This window comes from Galendromus occidentalis, unplaced genomic scaffold (assembly GCF_000255335.2).
Source record: "Galendromus occidentalis unplaced genomic scaffold, Mocc_1.1 scf7180000077440, whole genome shotgun sequence".
Taxonomy (NCBI): Eukaryota; Metazoa; Arthropoda; class Arachnida; order Mesostigmata; family Phytoseiidae; genus Galendromus; species Galendromus occidentalis.
In genome coordinates, this window is record NW_003805428.1 from 910,217 (window position 1) to 932,525 (window position 22,309).

Here is a 22,309-nt window from a genome sequence, read left to right on the forward strand (position 1 = left end):
GATACTGTGGAACCTCGGCTCAGGGCATTCCGCTAAGCGAGAAGCTCGACATCCGGAGCCGTTTTTCTGCGAGTCGACGGTACAGTCCCGCTGTTGCCTGCCGATTCTAAAGCCCTTCAATTTGACGGGACGTATCATAAAATGGAATCGAAGGTTCGAATCCCGCCCCATGAGGGGGAAACTCCCGGTGAGGAGACGGAATTTGTACGTTAACCGCAATGAAATTTATTATCCGGGCAAAAATTTTCGGAGGAAAAAGTCGTCATCCGAAATGTTCATTAATTGAGGTTTCACTTTGGATGGGAGAAATTCCATTGGATGGGAGGGAGGACCTATCGATAGCGGGATTTCGCACGACGAAATTCGCCATGTTCCGCGACGCACAAACTCTTCCTCACCGCATCGGGAAGTGAGCTCGGGGACGGATCCGAGAAAGAATCCCGGACCACGACCCTAAAACAACAATCGATTTTCCGAAACAGAACGAGGGAACAGAAATATTCAACAAGAGGAACACTACAGCGGAACAATTTTCCGGATGCTCCTCCGGAACACGATCTGCCAATGAGGTTCTGCTGGATTACAACAATGGACTCGCGACCTTCCAGACCCGAGTGGAAATATGCCCTCGTTGCGAGTTCATGGTGTTTTGATGCCCGGAGCGATCGCTCGATCGTGTAGCGCGCTCGATGTCTTCTGACCGAGCGAGCTCCCCGAAGCTCGCTCCTCGGAGAGAGAGGCATCAGTTCAGGGTTCCTTGAGGTCCTTCAACGAGAGAGCGAGAGCCCCGGTCGAATGTTGAAGGGCCAATCCCAGGGCACAGGAAGAATCGCCAGCGAAAACTCGGGAGAAATAATAATCCGGTTTAGAAAATTCGGTGATTGCGCAAGCACCCCTTCACTAGCGCGCCGCGTCCTCGTCGAGACTCCGGAAGGGATCCGAAACTCGTCTAATCATCCTAAGACGGATAAGCAGGTTTCGCGAGAAAAATTGTATCACCATTAATATCCTGATGGACGGACAGTCTCCGATAAACGGGATGGTTACAGGGGTAGGATCGAATAGACGGGTGGTCTCTAATGAACGGGTACTTTCGGGGTGGCCAATTTACGTCGGCGAGTCGCGGGGTGGGGGGCGAAACTCCTATCGCTTCTCCGGAGCGTGAGTATTCAGGCTGCTCGTAGTACTTGTCCGATTGGTTCAATATATGTAGTATGCCAGCATGAGTGGCCGGTCAATTCCCTCGGTGGTGGACAGTGGAAATAGACGGGCAGTCGCTGCTGGAAGAGCGAGTTTTGAATGGTCGAGAAACGAACGGGCATGCCCTTCAATTAGAATATACACGGAACATTGTCGCCTTCGGCTATTTTCTCCTGCGCTAGCCATGTTCGCGAATCCCCTTCGAGAGCTTTCCGGAAGATCTCCGTAGGGGATGGAACCTTGCGTTCGGACGTCTGGAATCCTGCAGCGCACACGCCTTCGAAACTTGGCGCTAATGGTAATGGTATCTATTGATCTTCATATGCGTCATCTCCGACACGACCCCGACCTCTGACTATGGAGCGAGCACGACTCCCAGGCAGATCATCCGAGCCATTCCGTCAGTATTGGGATCGCGGATGGAGGATCTTGAATACGAAGAGAATCGCACCCGCTCCGACCCTGAATATTCAAGACGATCAGCTTCGATGCGCTGATGCTTCTTCCTCGCGAGAGTCTGTGTGTGACGACTATCTCAATACTGTCTACGAAGGGAACCTCAACTGGTCTTCGATCCATTCTCACCCCGTCCCCACCGGAATCCCTCCGTTCTTGGTGTCCGAGCTTGATTCGAAGAGATCCGGAGGCCAGGCTTGATTCTACGGCAGATGGCACTGCTTTGCGTAGAGATAAAGCGGCAGCGTTTTTTTCGCGCCATTCCCGCATTTCGTGTGTTCCGAGTTACTGGCATATCGGTGCGTCGTGGGACCCGGGCGCTCAGTCCGTCAAAGAGAACTCGGTTGGCATTTTCTCTCCAGGGATGAGCGGGTCATTCTCATTATTCCCGAAAATCTATTCCTTGATGTTCGGAGATTGGATTCAGCATAGATTTGTACACATTTCTCGTCGAAATTTTCCCCAGGGGATTCTCCAGCTCACACGTGAGGAATCGATGCTTGTCGAGAATAATAGGCTGGAAATTCGGCATGTGAGCGAATCCCGGTGGGAATCCATGCTGCGGAGATAACCCCGAGAGAGCCGAGCTTGAATTCTCTTCGGTCTGATAAATTCAAAAATGATGGGGAGACATCCGAGGAGCTCTCATGAGCTCCCGGTTCCGACTTCGACAAGAGTACGGACTCGAACTTTGAGGCTCGGGGACAATTCCATGGTCGAGGAGAGCAACATCTCTCGCCATGGAGTACTGTCCTCGACGCCGACGTCGCGATTTTTTGGTACTCTGAAGAATCGCTCCGTGAGAGCCCTCGTGGAGGCATGTGCGCTCCACTGAATCGATCGCGCGTGAGCCTCTCGAGGCCTTCGGACCCTCGATCTCGGAATTTTCTGTCTCTCGGGGGCCGATATTTCCCCTGAGATGCAAGAGCTTGGAAAAATATTTCGAAGGGACCATAATGACATTACTCATTTCATTGGGATCGTCTCAAAAGTTCCCGGAATTCTCTGCGATTGAATGCATGAGAAACGCCCCGACTGCGCCATCTATAATACAATACAGGAGGCCCATAGATATTAAATGAACGCAGCGCTCATTTGTATACTCAGCGAAGAGCGTTCATTTCTCCGAGCAAGGCTCTATTCAGAGCGCTTTATGTTGGATGTAGAATGTGCGGCAGGGTGGAATTCCAGATCATCAAAATTCGCATGTGCGGTGTGTCGAGGCTGTATCGCGAGGTTTCATTCGCGGATATCCTGAAGGAGGGAGTCTCGAAGCTCGGTTGAAACTCAGAATCACGTCGGGGCTCCCGATCGAGAGCAGCTGTTAGATGTCCGGGGATCCGAACTCGTGGGCTTTATCCCAGTGACCGACGTCGTTCAGCGCGACCTTTAAGGTGAGACGCGGTAATAGGAAAACCTGAAGATTTTACCTATTCGAGGCGTTGCTTCTTCCCTCGCCGTGCGATGCAACGACTCTGATGAGCTCGATCCCTCTTCCTTCCTGACACGCTCAGTCCACGAGCTCAAGGAAGCGATATATTTCGTCGATTGATCAAGCTGAACGGGGTCTATTGAGTTGCCGACCGTGAACATTTCAACCCGACATAAATCACGGAGGGTACTCCATGATCCCGACCCGTGTGTTTAGAGAACGAGTACTCCCAGTCAATCCGAGGATACAATGCTCCGTGTGGAACTCGGGAACGTCCCGCAGTCAGACGAACGAGCTGGGGCCGTGAGTTATTCGTGAATCTGGCACGACTCGATCAATGGCGGTGTCACGAAGAGATTCTTCCTTGTTGTCCCTGTACCGGGGGCTCGTATGATGACGGAATACTACGATTGGATCGAGGACAGAGTTCAGGGCGGAAGGAGCTCGCTCTTTGCGAAAGAGGAGCAATGTGCGCCTATCGGGTATTTATGTGTCTGAATTTCAGGGATAATTACGACGGAAATAGGTTTTCCCAGCTTGCGCTTGAGACTCCGCGGAAAAGTTGTGGAGATCTTCAAGGCGATGTTTCCGAGGAAACGCTCCCGGCTCTCCCCGAAACGGGTGGATTCAGATGAAGAGGAACATGGGTCTAGTTCGGACGACTCCCAACCGGTGGCGAAGAAAACCAGGGACACGTAAGTTCTCTCCGGTGCCGACTCGAAAAATTTCTGAAACGCTCATGAGTCATATGAGCTCATCAATGACGTGAGCTTGGATTTTTTTGATATTGCATGGATCAGCTCCTCAAGAGCACATCTGAAGAATACTTCCGCTCATGAAGCATCCTCGCATTGAGATTCTCCAAGTCTCATATCGATGGGCGCTGGCTCTCCCGCTTCTCGCGTGGTAGAAAACGCGTGAGAGGTCGAGATTCATTTTTATCTTAATGGTTTTCACTTGTCGCAACCCGTCGATACTACCACGAAATGCTACCCTGACGCTTACGCGAGCCGCATCCCATTCAACGAGACGTCGATTCTTGTTCTATTTGTCATGGCCAATCGGCTAATTCCTTCCACGGATCTCGAGCGATTGACACAAGAGCGTTCGATGGCAGGCATTTCCGAACTGCTAGCCTACGCGTCGGATGATCAGAATGGGGCTGAGATGAATGTGCTCGTATCGGAGCGAGTCTCCCGGCGACATCATCTATCGGTTGTCCCATTGTCTTGGCTGTAGCGGACGGATGAGGGACAAAATTTGTTCTTTGGCTCGATGTACGAGTTTCCTCTTCGAGTACAGTCCCCCATGGTCCGCGAAGAGCAGCCGACACTCTGAGAGTATCGCTACAGAATGGAGATGGAAGAAGATAAAGAGCGAACTTTTTCCCTCGCCCCGATAGAAGAGCCGAAAACTGCACGCATTCAAAGCTTGTTTTGAAACGGCGTTTTGCAACGACATCGTAGTCGCAGTTTTCTTCCGAGGTTCAAGCCGTCGAACACAGGATTCAACAACATGAGTTGCTTTCGAGAAAAGTTCGATTTTTGCAATAGATGCATCACCGACTCGACGGTCCCTGCCGAAGGATTCTTGAGTTGAGCGCGAATGTTCATTAGCAAAATCAAGCGGCATATCCATCCATCATTTTGTCGTACGCGTCTCTGTCACGGCAGGAATGCACGCGCAACAGCCTCCTTCTTCGTTGGGATGATTTCAATTAATTTATTTCACCCCTCGACGATTTATTTGGTTCACGAGAAAAAGGGACGATGGTGCGAGTAAATCTGCAAAACTAACTTTCAGTCCCGTCGACTCCGTGTTTGTAATCTAAAGCGACACTTGTCTCTTGCTGCCAGGTCCCAAGGAGCCGACGAGTTGGAGAGTTTGCGACAGATACTCCTCATGGTCCAAAACAAGAAGCTTAAGCCGGAGAACGCGTTCACGTCATTCGATATGGATGCTGCACTCGCCGAGCTCACAGAAGAGTCAAGGAAGGCGGCAGAAGTGAACTTCTCGATGCTGGGCTTGTCCCTCGACGCTTCCTCGCAAGTTTATGGATGCCGCGTTGAGAACACATATTCGGCGTGCATGAACTTCGCGGCGAATTTCAGATCCGCTCAAACGGCGGACACGGAGACGGTGCCGGAATCTCCAGAGGAACGGTTGGAGTCGAAATATGATGCTCTTGAGGAGAAGAAAAAACTGAGAGCTCGCTCCCGACAAAGTATGTGTCTCTATTTCGACTTCACTCGTGGAGCGTCCCTCCGATCACTACCCGAGCGAGGATTCTAGACGGGGGCCGCGCCTCGAGCTTCACGCGAAGCAAACATCTGAAAATTCCAAAGCGTCCCGATATTTCCGGGAGGACACGGAATAATTTTATTATAGGCGCTAAATCTCGATGCCCTATCCAGGTGTCTTCATCGTGGAAGATGAGTCCAAAATAACGAAAGCGTACCTCCTCGACCTGAGTCTGCTTTCCACTGTGGGCGAGATCCTAGCTCGCACTCACGAAGCGGATAACTCGCTTGGAAGGATCGCGACCTACCTAGCTCCGTCAGACATCCACTGTCCCGACTTATTGCAGGAGCAATCATGGTCAGGAATCGTTTTTCTCTCCCTGCAAGGAAAATATGCATTATTCCCTGCCTGCTAGCATTCGATTTACCGAATCGTTTCCGCCCATTCGAATTTAATCTTCGGTTCTTGACCGCCTGACTTTTTCCATTTCCGACGCTCTTCTTTCCGCCGTCCTAGGCATGAGGACGGGCCATTGAGAACTGTTCGTTGTGGAGGTCCTCCGAGTTTAGAACCCCTCGGCAAAGATGGAGCTTTGCCGCTCATGATTTCCCAGGATCTCTTCTGCTGTGAGGGCACACCGCCAGGCCAAGAACGGGAAGGAGCCTGCGCGCGATCGACTGCATCCGACGATGAATATGTAAATAAACGGTGTCGGAGAATTTATCTTTCAAAGGCACAAATTCGCCTGTGACTGTGGAAACGATTGAACTACCTCGGACGTTTTCGTTCTTTCCGACTCCCAGGATTTCGAGGCTAGTATCACTTTCATGCCAATGCCAATGCTCGAGTCGGAAGCGGAGAGTAGAGTTGCGGCCCCAATCTGCGAAAGAAACGTCGGTCCTGGTTCGTAGAGCATCAAAGGTCTCGGGAATGTAACTGCAGGGATCTGTCCGTTTGAGAAATTATTTGATGAAAGCCTCAATCAATATTTTGCAGCCTCACCAGACGAAACGTCGGTCCAGAACACTCATCCAGAGAATCTCTTCGACGATATCCTGGTTGGACGCGTTGGAGTGGTCCGGTTCCGACTTACCGAGAGCACCCTACTCAAATGGAACCGTGAGAACGATGCTATTGTCAAAGACCGAACCCTCAGGAGCCTGGAAAGTTTGAGACGGCTCTTCATGCTGCCTCTATTCGAAGTCGACATCATATCCCCAGCCCCGAGTCCCCATCACGCGCCCAGTGAGAGTGACCAGATTTTCCGGCATGCGCCCGATCAGGATAACATCCCGATGACCATAGCTTCTTATGGTGGTGCTGTGGATTTCTTCACGGATGCGGGTAATCTACTGACAGCGGACCACAATCAAAATCTTCTCTCGATGCCGGACGAGAAGTACTGCAGCGCAACTCTCTCAAAACCTGATGGAGAAGAGCCTCTCCGGCTCAAGTACTCGAGGAGGGCGAGAGTTGTGAATATGGAGGAAATCAAACAAGTCATGTTTGGAGTTGTGGGATCACAGCTGGAAGACGTCGTTAGGGGTGAGTTTGAGCCTCGAAGGTCGAAGCAGGGAAGGTCGCGGGAGTTTCAGCATCTGCTCTCCGGTTCTCCGGATCGAGCAGCTTCGGGAAAAACCCGAGACCATGAGTTGGAAACGCGCTCGGTCTTCCACTCCCCGTGTACCCCCTCAGATCTGTCGAAGATGCATCGGCGAACAAAAACTTGAAAAAGCTAATTTCCTCCGAACATTTCTCTCATTCAAGGTGTGGTTTCATTCCGGAACGTATATCCCAAGTTGTTGGGCAAGCTGACGCCTCAGAGTCGAAAGGATCTCAATCATCAAATCGCTATCTTGGCGCTGCTATCTCTGGCGAATGACGAGAAACTGAACTTGATATCTAACAGCGGATCTGATGTATATATCTCACGCTTAGAGCGATCGGATCCATAGAGAAGTTGGGGAGAAGATCCGACTTAGCTCTATCGCCGGCTGAGGTATGTATCAAATAAATCTGTACGGGGAAAATTTTACCGGTACATTTGTTCTGCTGACAGGTCCTGAAAGGTGCTTTTCGCGGGTTAGAGCTCCTTATCATATGGAAACGTTCCATGGATTTTATCGGAGCTTGGTTCTATTTTCCGGAATGATTTCTAGAACTTCAGGTAATCTTCCTATATCATATGCTCGGAACGTTCTGGGGGGGGGGGTCGGTGGGGGAATGATCAAGGGACCACTAGTATTCCCGTGTGTCTTCTGGCGAAAACACTGACACCTCACGGGGACAGGCTTCGCTGATCAAATGCGTTTAAGGTTCATGATCATCTGTTATTTATTCAAGATCATCTATACCTTGGCTCCCTTCCAGCACATCACCCTCTAGTCGGTGGCCGATTCGCTTCCGATCGGATTTCGCCACGCCGATGGCAATAGAGTGGAAGCATGCGGATTTGATACATTTGAGGTCATCGCCACTAGGACTACGGGGAAATGGGAGAGTCGCGTCGCGGATATTCGAGGGCTTGACTCCAGATTTCGAACTTCGAAAACAAATCAGCTTCAATCGAGCGAAAATACACGTACATGCATGTATGTACGTGTGACACATTCCCTCGAAACCGTGACTCGACTCTTAAGCTTCTAGCACTGCCGAGAAAGCGCTTAAGTGAATGGAGACCGCCTGTCAGGACCGTTAGAGCCATTTTCAGTCAGGACATTCTATTTGAAGTTTGCCTCCAGCGATGGCGGATAAGCGGTCGACAGTTCAGTCGGCTCGTCACAAGGAGGGTTCGATACATGATTATCCCGGCGTCAAACATTTATGTACTTCAGGCCCTTCGAGCCCTCTGTGCGCGGGGCGGCGATTATGACGGAATCGTGGAATTCTCTGAGTCCCCCGTTGGGTGCCGACGACGGTCGCAGCCTCCGAGCCGGAATGAGTTTTCCCTGGTACAATGAGCTTCCTTCAGAATATTGTCCATATGAATCCGAATGTGTTCCTTCTTCCATTTGCAGTCAAGGATCGTTACGGTGATCGAGGGGGCTCCGGGAGCAGGAGTTTCATGCGTTTCACTTACCCCGCCCCCGCGCGTCTTCCCGGGGCATAGCAGCAACATTCTATCTTCGATAGAATTCTGAACAACGTGGTCTTATGAAGTGAGGCTGTGCGAAGCTTTTCGTGGAATCCTGACCGCTTGGACTGGCTGACTCGTCCTCAACTGATCGCATTGAACCCTTCCGAAACTCGGGAGCTGCTCGATGGGGATAAGTTTATCCGAGCCTTGAGTTCTGGCTGACAATCCGCACCGAACCGCTCATCGGAAACGATTGTCAAGAAGATTGAGCGCGCGCGCGCGAGAACACCGATGGGCAGATGCACCACGCGTGATTGTGCAAATAAAGTGGCTTCCCTCGAGGCTCGCGATCTCTCAGCTGGGGAAATACATGAGGCCAGCACTCTGAGGCGCTTCAAAGTTTATTCAGCCAAGGTTTCTGGCTGCTGCCAGAAAGCTGCTGCGGCCGAGGCTGCTTATATAGAGCGTATATCGGTATCAGAGCTCATTGAAGCATCGACCATGAGGTTCTTCATCCTGGCATTGATAGTTTCAATTCTCCAGAGGGACATCTGGGTCGCGGGAGACGTGGACAAAATACTTCGGGTGTTCCTCAAAGTCGTCGAAAAGATTGTGCCACCGGACCAACTTCCCGAAATCAAGGTTCGCTCTCTCTTCGGTCCGCCATTCGGTGGAACTCGCCTAATGACTAATGAGCTATCCCTCCGGGCACCGGACAGCGATGCCCGGAGGAGTGAGCGCTCTTTCGATCCGCCCGATATTCGTTTCGATGTTCGCGATCGACTCGAGCCGGTGAGATTTGCGTCAACTCATTAATGATGATCGGTTGCCAGGCAAAAGTCGAGAATATGAGACCCTGTCTGGAGCACATCAATCAGCACGCTGGCGACCAAGTCATGGAGAAATATATGCAGTCTATACTGCCGATGTCGTTGAAATGCAAGATGGGCTTGGGGGATATTATCAACAATAAGGTCGAGAAGCAGAAATTCAGGGATTGTATGAAAGTGAGTTCGGATTTTGTTTGCGATAGATTCCTCGAACAAATCGAATAGGTGAACTACTTTAGCCCTATGCACTGCTCGATCAGGGCTGCAACGATTCGGAGCGTTCCCGCAGAGCTCAGACCTGATGAAGCGAAGCGGTTTCGCCTCCGATATTTTGCTGGCTCAACTTGCCTGTGAATCCTTTTGATGCGCCGAAGCTTACCGTACTTATCATGATTGCGACGCATTCACAGGTTGAGATGGACAAATTCGTCGCACCGCTCAACGACAAACAAAAAGCTGCATTCGACGAAACGCATGAATGTATGCGCGAAGTCGACGGCGAAGCAGATTAGAGAGTCCGAGACCTGCTCATGCTTTCTCCGCGATGTTCCGTGAGATTCAAGTTCCTGTGATAACTTCTGCCAGGGTGAATCACTGATTCACTCCGCATCTGTCAATTGGCAACCTATCAACCCGCTACAAGTTGACACGCGTATGCTGGCTCTGCCGGAGCATATCGGAAGCCTCGATGATCTGAAAACTTACTCTCTCACATGAATAAATCTCACGTACTGTGCTCATTTTGACGCTAACAACGAATTCAATCCGAGTATTCCTCCCTAGACTCCTCTGAGATCGACGAGGCTCCAAGGTGAGACCGGAGACGCGTGGCCTCATCCTTGCCGGGATTCGAATTTCATGAAATGTCACTCTTTTCTTGATTCCGGGACCAGAGCTCAACACGCAGAGCTTATCCTAATTAGGGTTGAGGATGAGCCGCAAGGCTAACATCCTATTCAGGACTCTATTCATTCCGGATTAAAACAGGAGTCTCGAAAATCCGAACTCGAAAAATTGAAGGGCGTACTAGGAGATGGAAAGCCTGGGAGTCGAAGGGAGTTCCAATGAAGGAAGATCAATGGTGACTCGTCATGCCTCAAGCAAAAGGAATTGAGGATATCTTCATGAAGACGCAACCCACGCAGGAGGATATCGAAATATCGAATGAAATCAGAAACTTCAAGCGACAACGTGTTATTGAATCCCTGAAAATCCACGCAGTGAAGATCGAATATGGATCCAGAGGACACGGATTCCTAGGACAGGGAAGTCATAAGCCTCCGCAATCCCTCCATGGAGCCCCCCTCCCTTCCATAGAGCTCCATGCGGGAACTGTCGAATCTTCGGTCCGCCGAGCTCTATACATGTGCTTCTCCGCGAGGTAAGCTCGTCCGAGACAGCGGAACACTCTCTCCCGATACTGAAAGCGATCCCTCCAGAGTCAACCGCGTATCTGGTCATCATCAGGTTACCCGTCAGACTCTGGGTCATACCAGATCAGGCTCTTTTTGATTCAAAGTCGCTCCTCTCGGAGCCATGATGACAACTGTTCAAGAAGAGTTCAATCCCGCTGCGGAGCGGTGATCACGATATCAGAGCGGCGTGAACACGTCGCCGAGCTCCCGGTGCGAATGACGATCGCGACAACGCCGACGCTTCGGAGCCGACGCCGAACGCAGCGTGACCATGTCGCGGCCGTGAACAAATCATGTTGTGAATTTCGGGAGATATTTATTCCGTGGCGATATTTTCCAAGTCCCAAACCTTCGATTTTTCCACTGCGCAAAAGTCACGGATTCCGTCGCGGACCGAAATACCGCGACGGATTTCCAGCCCTTGAACCAGGACCAGGACGAGGCTATACAGTATATCCTCCGGGTCGCATGAGAAGTCAAACGGTGCGGTTAATATCTCGCGACGCCGACGCTCATCGACCGAGCTTCGTTCAGCGACGGTCGAGTTAGCAAGCTAGTTCGCATCCTCCATTTTTCGATACTGGCACACATGTTCCATAGTAAGTACAGAGAGATTCCAACACTTCCGCTTGTCTACATCGACGATTCTCGGCTGAGCAGGATTCGGTCAGAGGTCAAGGCTCTGGTCAAGCGGTTTCGCTCAGGAGGATTGTAACAACGGGGTCGTCATTATTTCGGCATGTCAGCTCACCACGGGAGTACTTCATCCCCCTATACTTAGATATCTACGGGAAGGGATCAAAGCCTGCGTTGCGAGATTTGTACTATTGCTTCTAAAACTATTTTTGTCTGAAAGGTTGGCTTCTCGCTTCTTGTTAATCTCCTCGATTCTATCGGCACTATCCTCTTCCGCGCGTCGAGCTGCGGGAATCGGTGGCGTTCGCGGAGTACTCCACTCACAATCGGTCGGTGAATCGGATGAGATCGACAGCGAGCTGATTCTTTTAGCGCGGGCCATAAATTGTACCGTCTTGTATGATGTTCATGATATGCCTCCGTAGAGATCGCGGAGTGTTCGGGCTGAGATTCCGTTAGCGACGAACCTTCAAATATCCAGTCAACTGTCTACCTTCGATCGCGGGAGGGTTGCCGCAGCTGCAGCCGGCGACCGAGCGACCGGCCGGCCGGCTGGCTGGCCGAACGACAAGATACAGCGGCGACAGACGAGTTCAGTTTGCTCACAATGAACGCTAGAGTAGTTCTCCCAAGCGTCGTCATCGTCGCACGTGAGTGCTCTCCTTCTCTTTGTTCTTATCATTGATTCGTACGAAAGTTCTCTGGTAGAGAGAAACCAACCCGTACCGATGCGCTTCACAGTGATCGTCGGTCTCTTCTTTGCTTTCGGCACTGGCGATTCTGAAAATCAGCGAGTGTCATCGCCGCAGACATCACCACAGTCAGATGCTGCCGCCGCGGTCGCTCGCTTGACTGTGCAAAAACCTGAGCTGCAACATGTCGCTCTGCTCTTCCGGCACACAGTTCGAGCGCCACGAGTGTTTCCACCGAATGATTCCCTGCTCAGACCTGACTTATTCCCGCGTGGAGTGGAGCGGAGCACACGAGAAGGGCTCCTAGCGACGCGGAACACCACTCTCGTGTGGAGAGAATGGTACAAGGATTTTCTGACGGGTGAGTCCACAATCAGGGTTGGGCTTGGGAATCTGACGAATGCCGAAAGCACCGGAGATTATTCTCTCGCCATGAGCCCAACGGATCGGGTCCGAGACAGTGATCCCATCGACGTTTGGCAGGTGATCCCAATGAGGTGTACGCCAGGAGCTCTCAAGCTGATCGGTGCCACGAAACTCTCGCCATGGTCCTGGACACATGGTATCCTTCGCCAGATGATCTGCCGCTCAGCCAGGTAGCGATTCGAATGCCACCCCGAGGTCATGACAAATATGTCGAGAATTGCGGGAACATGCGCTACATCACTCGGGACTACGACCCCGAGTTCCCAGTCGCAGACGCTATTTACGCCGAAGAGGGCTTCCGGACCGTGGGAGATTACGTGAATTTTCTCCGAACGCGGGTAAATATTTTGCGCTTTTCGCCGTTGCAAATCCCCGTCGGCTCTTTGGATGAGGGGCACCGTCGATTCTCGTCTCCAAATAAGAATTCATGAGCCACCCCTCGACTAATCCGAGGGGAACGTCCTCGGTCCGGTCGCTTCCAATTGAGAGATCGCATAATTTTCCAGACTCAGCTCCAGAACGAGAGCGTGAACTTCTTCTACATGGCCTACATGGAAGGTTTCCTATCGCTCGACTACGAATATAATTTCACGCGGCGAGACCATTGGATGTTCAATTACCCCAAGACGAGGGAATTCGCCAGGCTCTATCTGCTCAATAACAGCATCAACGTTATGGCTCCCTACTACGCACACTATCTGATGGAAGGCATCTCAAATGAGCTCGAGAAAGCCGCGAATGGGATATCTCGAATCAAGCTCTCCCTGTTTTCATTCCATGACTTGAACCTTCTCTCGGTGCTCCGGGCTCTAGGCCACAACGATTTGGCGACCGACCCACTGGCGGCTGTGGCTCTTGAACTCTGGAAGAATCGGAGCGGCTACCGAGTGGCGCTCCGCGTTAGCGAGGGTATTACCACAGAATGGAAATACAGACCGGGCAGATATATAGATATCTACAACGGTACCGAAAAAGTCGACGAACTCTCAGAAATCCTCTATCTGATGAGGAATTTCTTTCGATCACAGCTGAACGTAACGGATTGCGGCTATTTCGGCTCAGATGCGAAGATTTGAGGCTGCTTTCTCCGAGCGCGGTATCTCAGCTCTCATGGAGGGTCGCAGACTCAATCCTAGACTGGACAACCCTTCCTCGTTTTTTCAGGGAATTGCTGTTGCATACGTGGAATGGAAAGAAGTTCCCCTCGGGAGCCAATACTGACCAAAACCTACTCGCACCTTGTCAGTTTCGTGGATCGCCGAGCAACTCAATAAAATCGGATAACAAGCGCTTTATTCAATCATAATATCGTCGATATTTTCCCTGAGTGTGCGTTGAGCATCGAGAAGTTACACTGAAGAACAGCTCGAATGGCTCGAAAACTCAGAGAATCCTCTTACAACCTCCCTCAGGGAGAGCCTCTCAAAACCTCCCACAGTGAGCTGCTCGTCAGTACAATTCCGAACGCGCATACACACAGACCAGCTAACAGGCTGTTTATCAGGGTAAAACTTTGAACAAGTCCGTGAACAAGTAGCGGATTCTGACATCAAGATTCAGAAGCTCGTAGTGCGTTAAGAAGCAGATTCGGGGACATCAAGATTCAGAAGCTCGTAGTGCGTTAAGAAGCAGATTCGGGGACATCTGAGACTTACTCGGACATTGATGTTGAGCATGGATCCGAGACCAACCCGGCAGATGTCAAAGGGAGCAATGACGGAAACATGGGAGGAGGGAGGAGGAAATCACCAAGTTCATTCCCTCTTCGTTCCATGAACGATTGTGCGATCGATCACCCTAACAATATATCGATCAATCAATCAGTCAGGACAGCGCTGATTGCAGAAAAAATATTTTGATAGAAAAGCGCTCAGTGCATCAAGGTCTCATCTGCAGCAGCGAGATTCTGAGTCGATTCTTTCGAAGGGTTGAGCTTGGCGCTGGAAGCTCGGTTCAGCTCGATGAAGTGCCTCAGATCGTCCTCGATAGGTCCGCAGAACGGGGTCGGATCGACACCGTTGCTGAGGAGCATCTCCCGACAGTCACCATTGGGTGTCAGAGTCGCCTGCGAGGAAAAAAGCGGTAATCGACGTGACCTCTCCGTGGGGTGAGCACACGATCAGAATTCCCGTGGACCAAACAGACGAGAAGCTTACCTTGGCGAGACAGACTGCTTTCACAAAACTATCGCTGACGCCGATCATCTTCTGCTCGAAGAAGAAGTCCCGACCTTCGATATACACTAGCTGCGGATAACGTTGAAATCGATTTCTATTAGATTTTGATGAGATAGCGTCAGGAGGTGGTTCGTGAATATAGGGCATGGAAGCAGAGTCGCGCGTAGAAGGGCTTTATGAGAAGGAGTAGAGATGAAATATGATCCGCGGCAAAGCTCGTACTCACCCTTGTCGTTATCCTGTATCTTTCAAAACAAGTTACTTGTCTCCTATAGCGAACCGCAACGGCGGCGATGACGCACCACCGATCTTTTTTTTCAGTGAAGAATATTGACTGAAGGAGTCCTGACGCTCCTGCGAACGAACCTCGAGCGTACTCGAAGTTACGCAAATATTTTGCATGATTCATGTGACACATGTAGTCCAAATCTATCGGCAAGCATATCCCTGTGGAAGAGACACATCTTGATGAATTGTCGCGGGGAATGTCATAGATCAGGATCCCGAGCTCCGGCAGCACTGTAAGTTCTTCGCGTACAGGCCCCCCGCCCGTCATGGTATGTACCCCGAGGTCGAGTCAGGTTCACAGCGCACTGCTACGTTTCTGCTCCGAGTGGATCAAATTCGGGCGAAAGATCGGCTAGATCGATACAAGCACGAATCTCTCTGGTCGCGCTCCTGAAGAACTAAGCTTCGCCATATATTGCAATCACAAAGCGATCGTTCACATGCCTAGTCGACAGCTGCACATGTGCCAGCGCGCTGTCGGATCGGGTGGATTGAAGGATCCTCTCGACTAGAGGCTGGTCGCTAACAGAAAATATTCTTGATGTCTGAATTCCAACATTCACTTTTTCGCGATCCTGAATGGGATCTGATCCTCTCATGTCCTGGCCAGTGCCCTTATCCGTTCCGAAAGTCCCGGTCCCTCCTCGACTGGTCATGCGAAACTGGTCGAGCTGCGTGACGATCGATGAGCTCAATGATTTTACACTATTCTTTCATGCATAGCAAATCCGAGAAGAACAATGGAAGCCCCAAGCTTCCGAAGTATCGATCGGTCGCCGTCGACGTCTCTTGTAGACGGCGCATCCACTCCTGGGTGTTAGATTCGATGCACGAGATTTTCGCCGCACTGCCCAAGAGGTTTCCGGGGTTCGGAGGGAAATCTTCAATGACAACGACTAGCTAATTGCGATCGGACCTTGCAACGCCTTTTTCCCGGACGATATGTAGAGCAATCATCGAAGTCCGCTCGATTTCGATATACACTGTCGAGAAATCAAGAGTCGATCACTCACCCAAAGATACTCCTTCTTCGTGCACACCGTGGATCTGCTTCTTGATTCCTATGAAATAAGGATAGTAGAGCCAGAACATTTTTGCAAAGTACGTGACATCGAAAATTATGCAAGCTGCCGCTAATAGAGTGCTAATAAGGCCCATGATTCAGTCGTGATCGGATCAGTGCGAGAGCCCTGATTTTTTGCAAGCAATGAGATACGTTTACTTTCAGCCGGTGGAGTCGGAGCGCCCACATGCCAGGGAGAGGAGGACGGTCTCGCGCAAGCGCACTCAGGACGACAGGGTTCTCGCCCCTGAGCGATTGAGCACCAGTAAACATAAGACTCGCCGCAATGGTCCGTCGCTGTTCAATCATCGCCGGTTTTCTATCCGATCGGCTGCCTCGATGGATACTGCTGAAAGGGAAAGAGTATGCATGTTTCGCGCATGATCCCCATCAGACCCTGCTGCTGACTGCGCTCTCACTTGTCACGGGACGGAATCGACACTGTGGGGGAAATCATTTGTGTTCTGCTCCTCCCATGTGTTGGACGATAGACTCTCCATACTGAGGGAAAATGGCAGAAATTAATCACCTTGTTCCGTATCACCGTCACTGTCCCTGGTATAGGACGGTGGACTCTCCAAAGTCTGGAAAGAAACGGGGATTTCTGATCACATCATTCCGTACCACTTTTAGTGTCATTCGCACCCTAGAGTTCGTCGTATTGTTCGCAGCTCTCGAAAATCCGGGCTTCTCTACCAATCCCGCGGATTCATTCCGCGCTCATCCCAGCCGTCTTTCTCCACTTGTTCGCTCCTGTCTCTTCGCTTCCCTAAACATGCAAGACCAGTTGTATCGTCTTAGCTCTGAGATCAGTTCATTTTGAATTCTCTGGCGAGGGAGGTTTTTCATCCGAGCATGCTGAGGCCAATCAGAGAAATTATCTGACGGAGTCATTCAATGAAGAATTGCCGAGTAAAGAGAGCGATCGAGGACTTAAAGTACAATTCCTTCCCGTTTATATATGCCATTTTCGATATCTTTACCATTACAGTACAGAATCATGTCCCTTTGATGAAAATAAGCAGAGACGATGTACACCAAGTCAGTTTCTGTACATTGCATGACCGTCTTCTGGACACTTCCAGCTGCTTCGGCGCGTAATCTACAAATCACAAGTGTACAGAAAAACTTCAACCCTGTACAAAAAAAGTCCCTTTTTCACTTCGAGCAGTGAAGCGCGCGATGTCTACACACCGCTAGAACGAGTTAATGAAAATTGGCTCTCAGAATGATGCTTTGTGCCGGGAACTCAGGCACTTTAATTGAGAGATGAGAAGGTAACGTGCATCCAACTAACGTGGCTGATGGGAACTCATGAAGCTCCTCGGATTCAATGCACAAGTGAAGTATAATCCGCGTAGTTGAGTTTGAAGTCCTGCCACGCCTGTATTTCGAATTCAGGAACCTCGTAAAATGTTGGAACAGCGGCTCTGTTTTTCAGCGGAATCGACGGGCTCGATTTCTTCTCCGATCGAGGTTTGATGATTTTAAGTTGTACGTTCTCTTCCTGATCCTTATTTGGTGTAGCGTGCGCGGATTTCACTTGTTTGAGCTGCTTAGGTTGTTGCGCGGTCTTCTGTTGCGTCTCGTGCTTCTGGGCGGCGTCTTCGAACATTTTAGTTAGAGATTTTCTCGCGGCGTTGTCTCCTCTAGCCTTCTTTTTCTGCTGTGGTTCCTTCGCTGCTTTAAGATCAGTCAATTCCTCCAATAGTAGTGTTTGGAGAAGTGATTCATTCAAAGATATGTTCGAGGAACTCCCTGGGCCTTTGGTCGACACGCTGCTGACGGATGCTTTGGATTGTGGGAGCGCCGGTAATAGGCTCAATCCGAGAGATTGTCGTCTCGAGTTGATCCACTTTCGGAGAGGTTTCACAAACGGCATGATCATGAAAAATGATTAGAATTCATTCCGAGCCTTTCAGCCGGAGTCGGATCTTTCTTGAAAGCCGGAAGATCGCACACGTTGAACCAGCGGATTGAGCGGATTTCTTTCTTGGTTCGTGGTAAGAAAATCGTTTCGCGAGATACTCCTGGCACAATGTACAGACGCTGGTCATGATCACCGACTCGTCGATCGAGGTAGACATTTTTTTTGAGGAGATGCGAGCAATCGAAGCCTGTTTCTTCTTGAACTTCGCGCATGGCACAATGATGGGGCTCTTCGCCTTCATTGATTTTGCCTTTCGGGAAACCCCAGGTACTCTTGCTCCAATATCCCTGGACGAGCAGCACCTTCTCATAGGCATCGTCAATCTGAAATGATCCGGCTTCTGAGTACATTGTTATTGGAAAGAGCTTCAGGAGGCTCCTATAGATAAATCGTCGGAGCGTCATTCGACATGGCGCTTTCAGCGACTTACCATAATGCAACCGAACGTTGGAACGGCAAACTTGAACTGTTTCCACGTCGCAATTATTTCGTCCGTCCGCTTCGCGAATTTCGCCATGCCGGGTATGTGCGAGAAAAGCTCAAAAGTGAACTGACTCATAGATAGAGATGGTAGCAAGCTCCCTTCTCCTGCGTAATAGTCCAGGTAGAACCAATAGGCGAGCTCGACCTGCGAGGAAAACACAGCCAGAGGTGATGGAATCGTCAAGGATGTCCCGAACGCCCGAAAGAGATTTCCGGGGAAAAATTGTATAGCGAACCCCACTGTCCTCCGACCAACCCCAAGAACCTACCTGGAAGCACAGGCGAGTAGGGTCCTTTTTCTCCTCCGGAGGAAGATGGATCAAAAATCGACTTCCTAAATCATCGAGAATTTCTTGCGGTACAGACATTATGCGGTATGAGGATCAGGAATTCACGTTCAGGACTACTGATAAATTCGGAAACGGACAGTTGGCGTCTTCGGTTCTCTACACGGTATCCGACTCGAGTAGCACTTCAATTCACTATTTTTTCGAGACAACTCAGGATATCCACAATCACACTGGTTGCTCTCGCCAGCAGAGCCCCATAATTCAAGTTGCGAATGAACGAATTAGACAGAGAGGGAAGGGTTCGGAGAGAGCGAGTGATAGCCCGCGCTTTTCGAAAACTTCCTGATGACGCAATCGCCTATACTCCACCCATGCTATAATCTTCAATCCGGCGGTGCGGAATTCTTTCTCTTCTTCTGAAGCTTTGGCTCTGCGACGGAGAAAACAAGAAACTCCGGATTCAAACTCGAGAAGAGGACTGGGCTCGATCTACAATGACTCACGGGAAGCTGGGCCCTTACGAGTCAGACTGACCAAAGGACAACTTTCGCCCGCTTGTGGCCGTCACTGTCGAGTCTTATAGAAAATTGAAAGCACGTCTATGGCCTACAGCTCGCTCGGAATCGTCTCCGGAACGCACTCAATCTGCATTGGGGAACTTCGATCATCAAAAATGTCATTTTCTGAGTGCTCGCTGCTCCGGGCCGGGATATCCATCCAGAGAAAAGTGGAATGCCAGTACACTGACATCTCGTTCAACGAACTTTCTCCTCGGAACGATTGCTTCGGACGACGATTTTTCGCGGAAAACTTGGTGACGCACCTTATTTCTGTTGACGAACAAACTTGTCTCTCCTCCGGGAGCACTTCACTCTCTTCAGGCGGGATTCGAGCCTCCGAGTTCATTCAATGATACCCCACATCCGATTGGAGGACTCTACTCAGTCGAAAAACACGAATGACGACCTCGACGCTCACCGATCGGCTCTGCGGGACGGATCAAGTTCGCGAACCGAGGTTTCACTGCTTATATTCTGATATGTTTTCCGGAATTCGGGATCCTTAAAATAGAATGGGATCTAATAGTAAATTAGGGCGCAGCAGGACCTCTCATGTCTCCTCAGAGATCGGACAACTCCCTAATCTCAGCTCGACGGCAGTGATTGCCCGCCTCCAGTCGCTAGACTGCTGGACTGATATCGAAGACGACATTTTCCTCCGACCCCTACTGGCCTCTCGGACTCATGGTCATGATATCTCCGGCGTCAGTGGCCGGAACCGATTAATCGCGATAAACGAGGGATGACTGCACAGGGTGCGGCAGCGTAAACTCCAATGTATCTATTGCGTATCATTCCGTGATTAGGAGAGACGTCGGAGTTGTTCTAGCGGCGAAATTCGCGTCTGATTCTGCAGTTTTTTTTTCGCGATGTCCCGAACAACCAGGCTTCAAAAATTTGCGCACGGAAGGGACATAAAGATGAGAAATAACTTTTTTCTTTCTTCGAATCCGGCTCAACTCTTCGATGCGCCCATGCACTTCCGAGCCACCGCTTCCCAACACTTTCACGAGGATTTCGTTCTGTGTTCCGGTCTCTTACTTGGTGGTCTGCTTGAAATACAGTTATCCTTCGTCTTATTCCTCTTTGACTACCTCGATCTCTCGACATCGCCCCGCGGAGATTGCCCCCTGCTACAAGCAAGTGGTCACAGACCGCGAAATCGGCGAGAGCGAAAACACGCGCCGCAAACGTTCGATCAACGTTGTAGCATTGATGACCGGTGACGTCGTCGACGGAAATGCCAGAGAGTCTCTGTCATCAATCATGTACGCCGTCATTCGCTTATAAAGGGGGTTCTCCTCTTCGGGATTTGGGTCACGCGACACAGATAAGGGAAATCTTGAGCGTTCCTGAATGACAGTGTCTACATGCCCGTGTACCGCTCTTTTGGTCGACCAAGTAAGATCGTCGTTTGGAACAAATCTTCGTTTGGCATTCCGCTAATATTCGATCTCGAGTCGGCTGACAATAAGACGAGAGCAAGGAAGCCCTAAAGTCATCGCTCAGACCGCGAAACAAAGCTCTCGACTGCCGAATCCGGATAGCTCCTCAGCCGTGCATTCAATCCTCGATCGATCGCCTTACTGAAATCTGCTAGAAGAGTAACTCGTCTACAGAGGCAAATATCGTCTACTCCTTGTATAACACTTCATCCTCTTAAATATCCCAACTTCACGGTAGACAAGGCTAATTGTGGAATCGAACCCGCTCCCCGTCTTGAATGAGAACGAGCACTCAATATCTCACGATCACGATTGAAGAGGGCTGAGGTTCCTGGTGAAGTGTATAGAAAATTCTGAGGGGTTGAAAATTCGAAGGCTCGCGGTGGCCCTAGTTCGGGAAGAATGACGGGGAGATGATGACGCTCCCCTTTCAATACGTTCTACCCTCCGTTCGGTAGGACTATAAGATTAATAAAGGTGATTACTATTCACAAAGTAGCATTGGAGGCTATTCATAATGATTTCGCGTTTATTTGCGACTCTTGTTCTCGTTTCCACAGATGCGCTTCTCAATGATCCTATTTCGGAGTGTACTACCTTCTAGTTGTTCTTGAAGCCATTTTTGGGCTGTTCTCCGGAGATTCAACGACGGTCGATGATATTCAACTTCTCCCTTACCTTTCAGCGACAGCCAGAACTTACCTTATAAATTAATCAAGAACTAACGAAGAGCGATGCGATTTTCTTGTACGGCCTATAAAGCATGCGGAGCAAAATACCGGTGAGTTTCCGTATTTCCCGTATTATGAGAGCATGCTATTCTATTTTTTAATCCCTTTACAGCTCCTTCGTCTCTTAGAGGGTGCCCTTCTAATAGAGGGTGCTCCTCTATTTTTCAATCCCTCATCAGCTCACCCGTCTATCAGAAGTTGCTCTTTTAATGGAGGGTTCCTGTCTATAATATGGCCATTCTCCATTCGGACTTCGAAGAGAATACTTCTCGAGAGGGCATCCGTGGGATGGAAGACGCGGATTTTTCCGATTGTCTTGCCTGCATCAGGTCGCGGGATTATGGCTACTCACCTGGGGGTGCTCCTCGACTAGAGGGTGCTCTTCATATAGAAGGTGCTTTTCTGATAGAGGATGCTCTCCTAATAGAGGGTGGTCTTTCATTTTCCGATCGCCCCGTGGGTGCTCTTCTGTTTGAGGGTGCTCTTCTAATAGAGGGTGCTCTTATAATACAGGAAATACGGTATTCATCGCTTATACCAGTATTTCTCGCAGGCACAAATGGAGGACTCCAATTTCACAATAGATTTGAAGGTAAAAGGTGGTCTTTCTGATCCTCGGATGACTCCTCGAACACTGGTCCGATATCGGAAAATAAAGAAGCGATTCCGCTGTACGGAACAGTGTGGGGCAAATTTTCGCCGTGATTATGATTATGATTTTACCGTAATCATACGCATGCGTATGATTATGACCGTAATCATACGCTTGAGTATGATTATGACCGTAATCATAATCACACGTGTGATTTTGATTATAATCATAGTCATAATCACAGAAATCACCGTAATCACACGTATTCGTATGATTACAATCATAATCACACGTGTGATTATGATTATAATCATAGTCATAATCACAGGAATCACCGTAATCACAC

The 22,309-nt window shown here is 50.0% G+C and overlaps 3 protein-coding genes across 3 annotated transcripts; 1 reads left to right on the top strand and 2 right to left on the bottom strand.

Annotated features, from left to right (window-relative positions):
• The first annotated feature begins 12,014 nt into the window (after window positions 1–12,014).
• LOC114828219 (uncharacterized) lies at window positions 12,015–13,480 on the top strand. The gene is made up of 3 exons (XM_029111432.1): window positions 12,015–12,339; window positions 12,462–12,742; window positions 12,911–13,480. Exons 1-3 carry the CDS (start codon window positions 12,015–12,017, stop codon window positions 13,478–13,480), a joined length of 1,176 nt encoding a protein of 391 aa, XP_028967265.1.
• A 794-nt stretch (window positions 13,481–14,274) lies between these two features.
• Window positions 14,275–16,078, bottom strand: LOC100899129 (protein THEM6). The gene is made up of 4 exons (XM_003743178.1): window positions 15,883–16,078; window positions 14,808–15,028; window positions 14,561–14,650; window positions 14,275–14,469 (listed from the first exon to the last, which is right to left on the bottom strand). Exons 1-4 carry the CDS (start codon window positions 16,025–16,027, stop codon window positions 14,275–14,277), a joined length of 651 nt encoding a protein of 216 aa, XP_003743226.1. The 5' UTR covers window positions 16,028–16,078.
• A 787-nt stretch (window positions 16,079–16,865) lies between these two features.
• DCP2 (decapping mRNA 2) lies at window positions 16,866–18,891 on the bottom strand. The gene is made up of 3 exons (XM_018639500.1): window positions 18,615–18,891; window positions 18,293–18,490; window positions 16,866–18,185 (listed from the first exon to the last, which is right to left on the bottom strand). Exons 1-3 carry the CDS (start codon window positions 18,711–18,713, stop codon window positions 17,817–17,819), a joined length of 666 nt encoding a protein of 221 aa, XP_018495016.1. The 5' UTR covers window positions 18,714–18,891; the 3' UTR covers window positions 16,866–17,816.
• Between the last annotated feature and the right edge of the window lie 3,418 nt (window positions 18,892–22,309).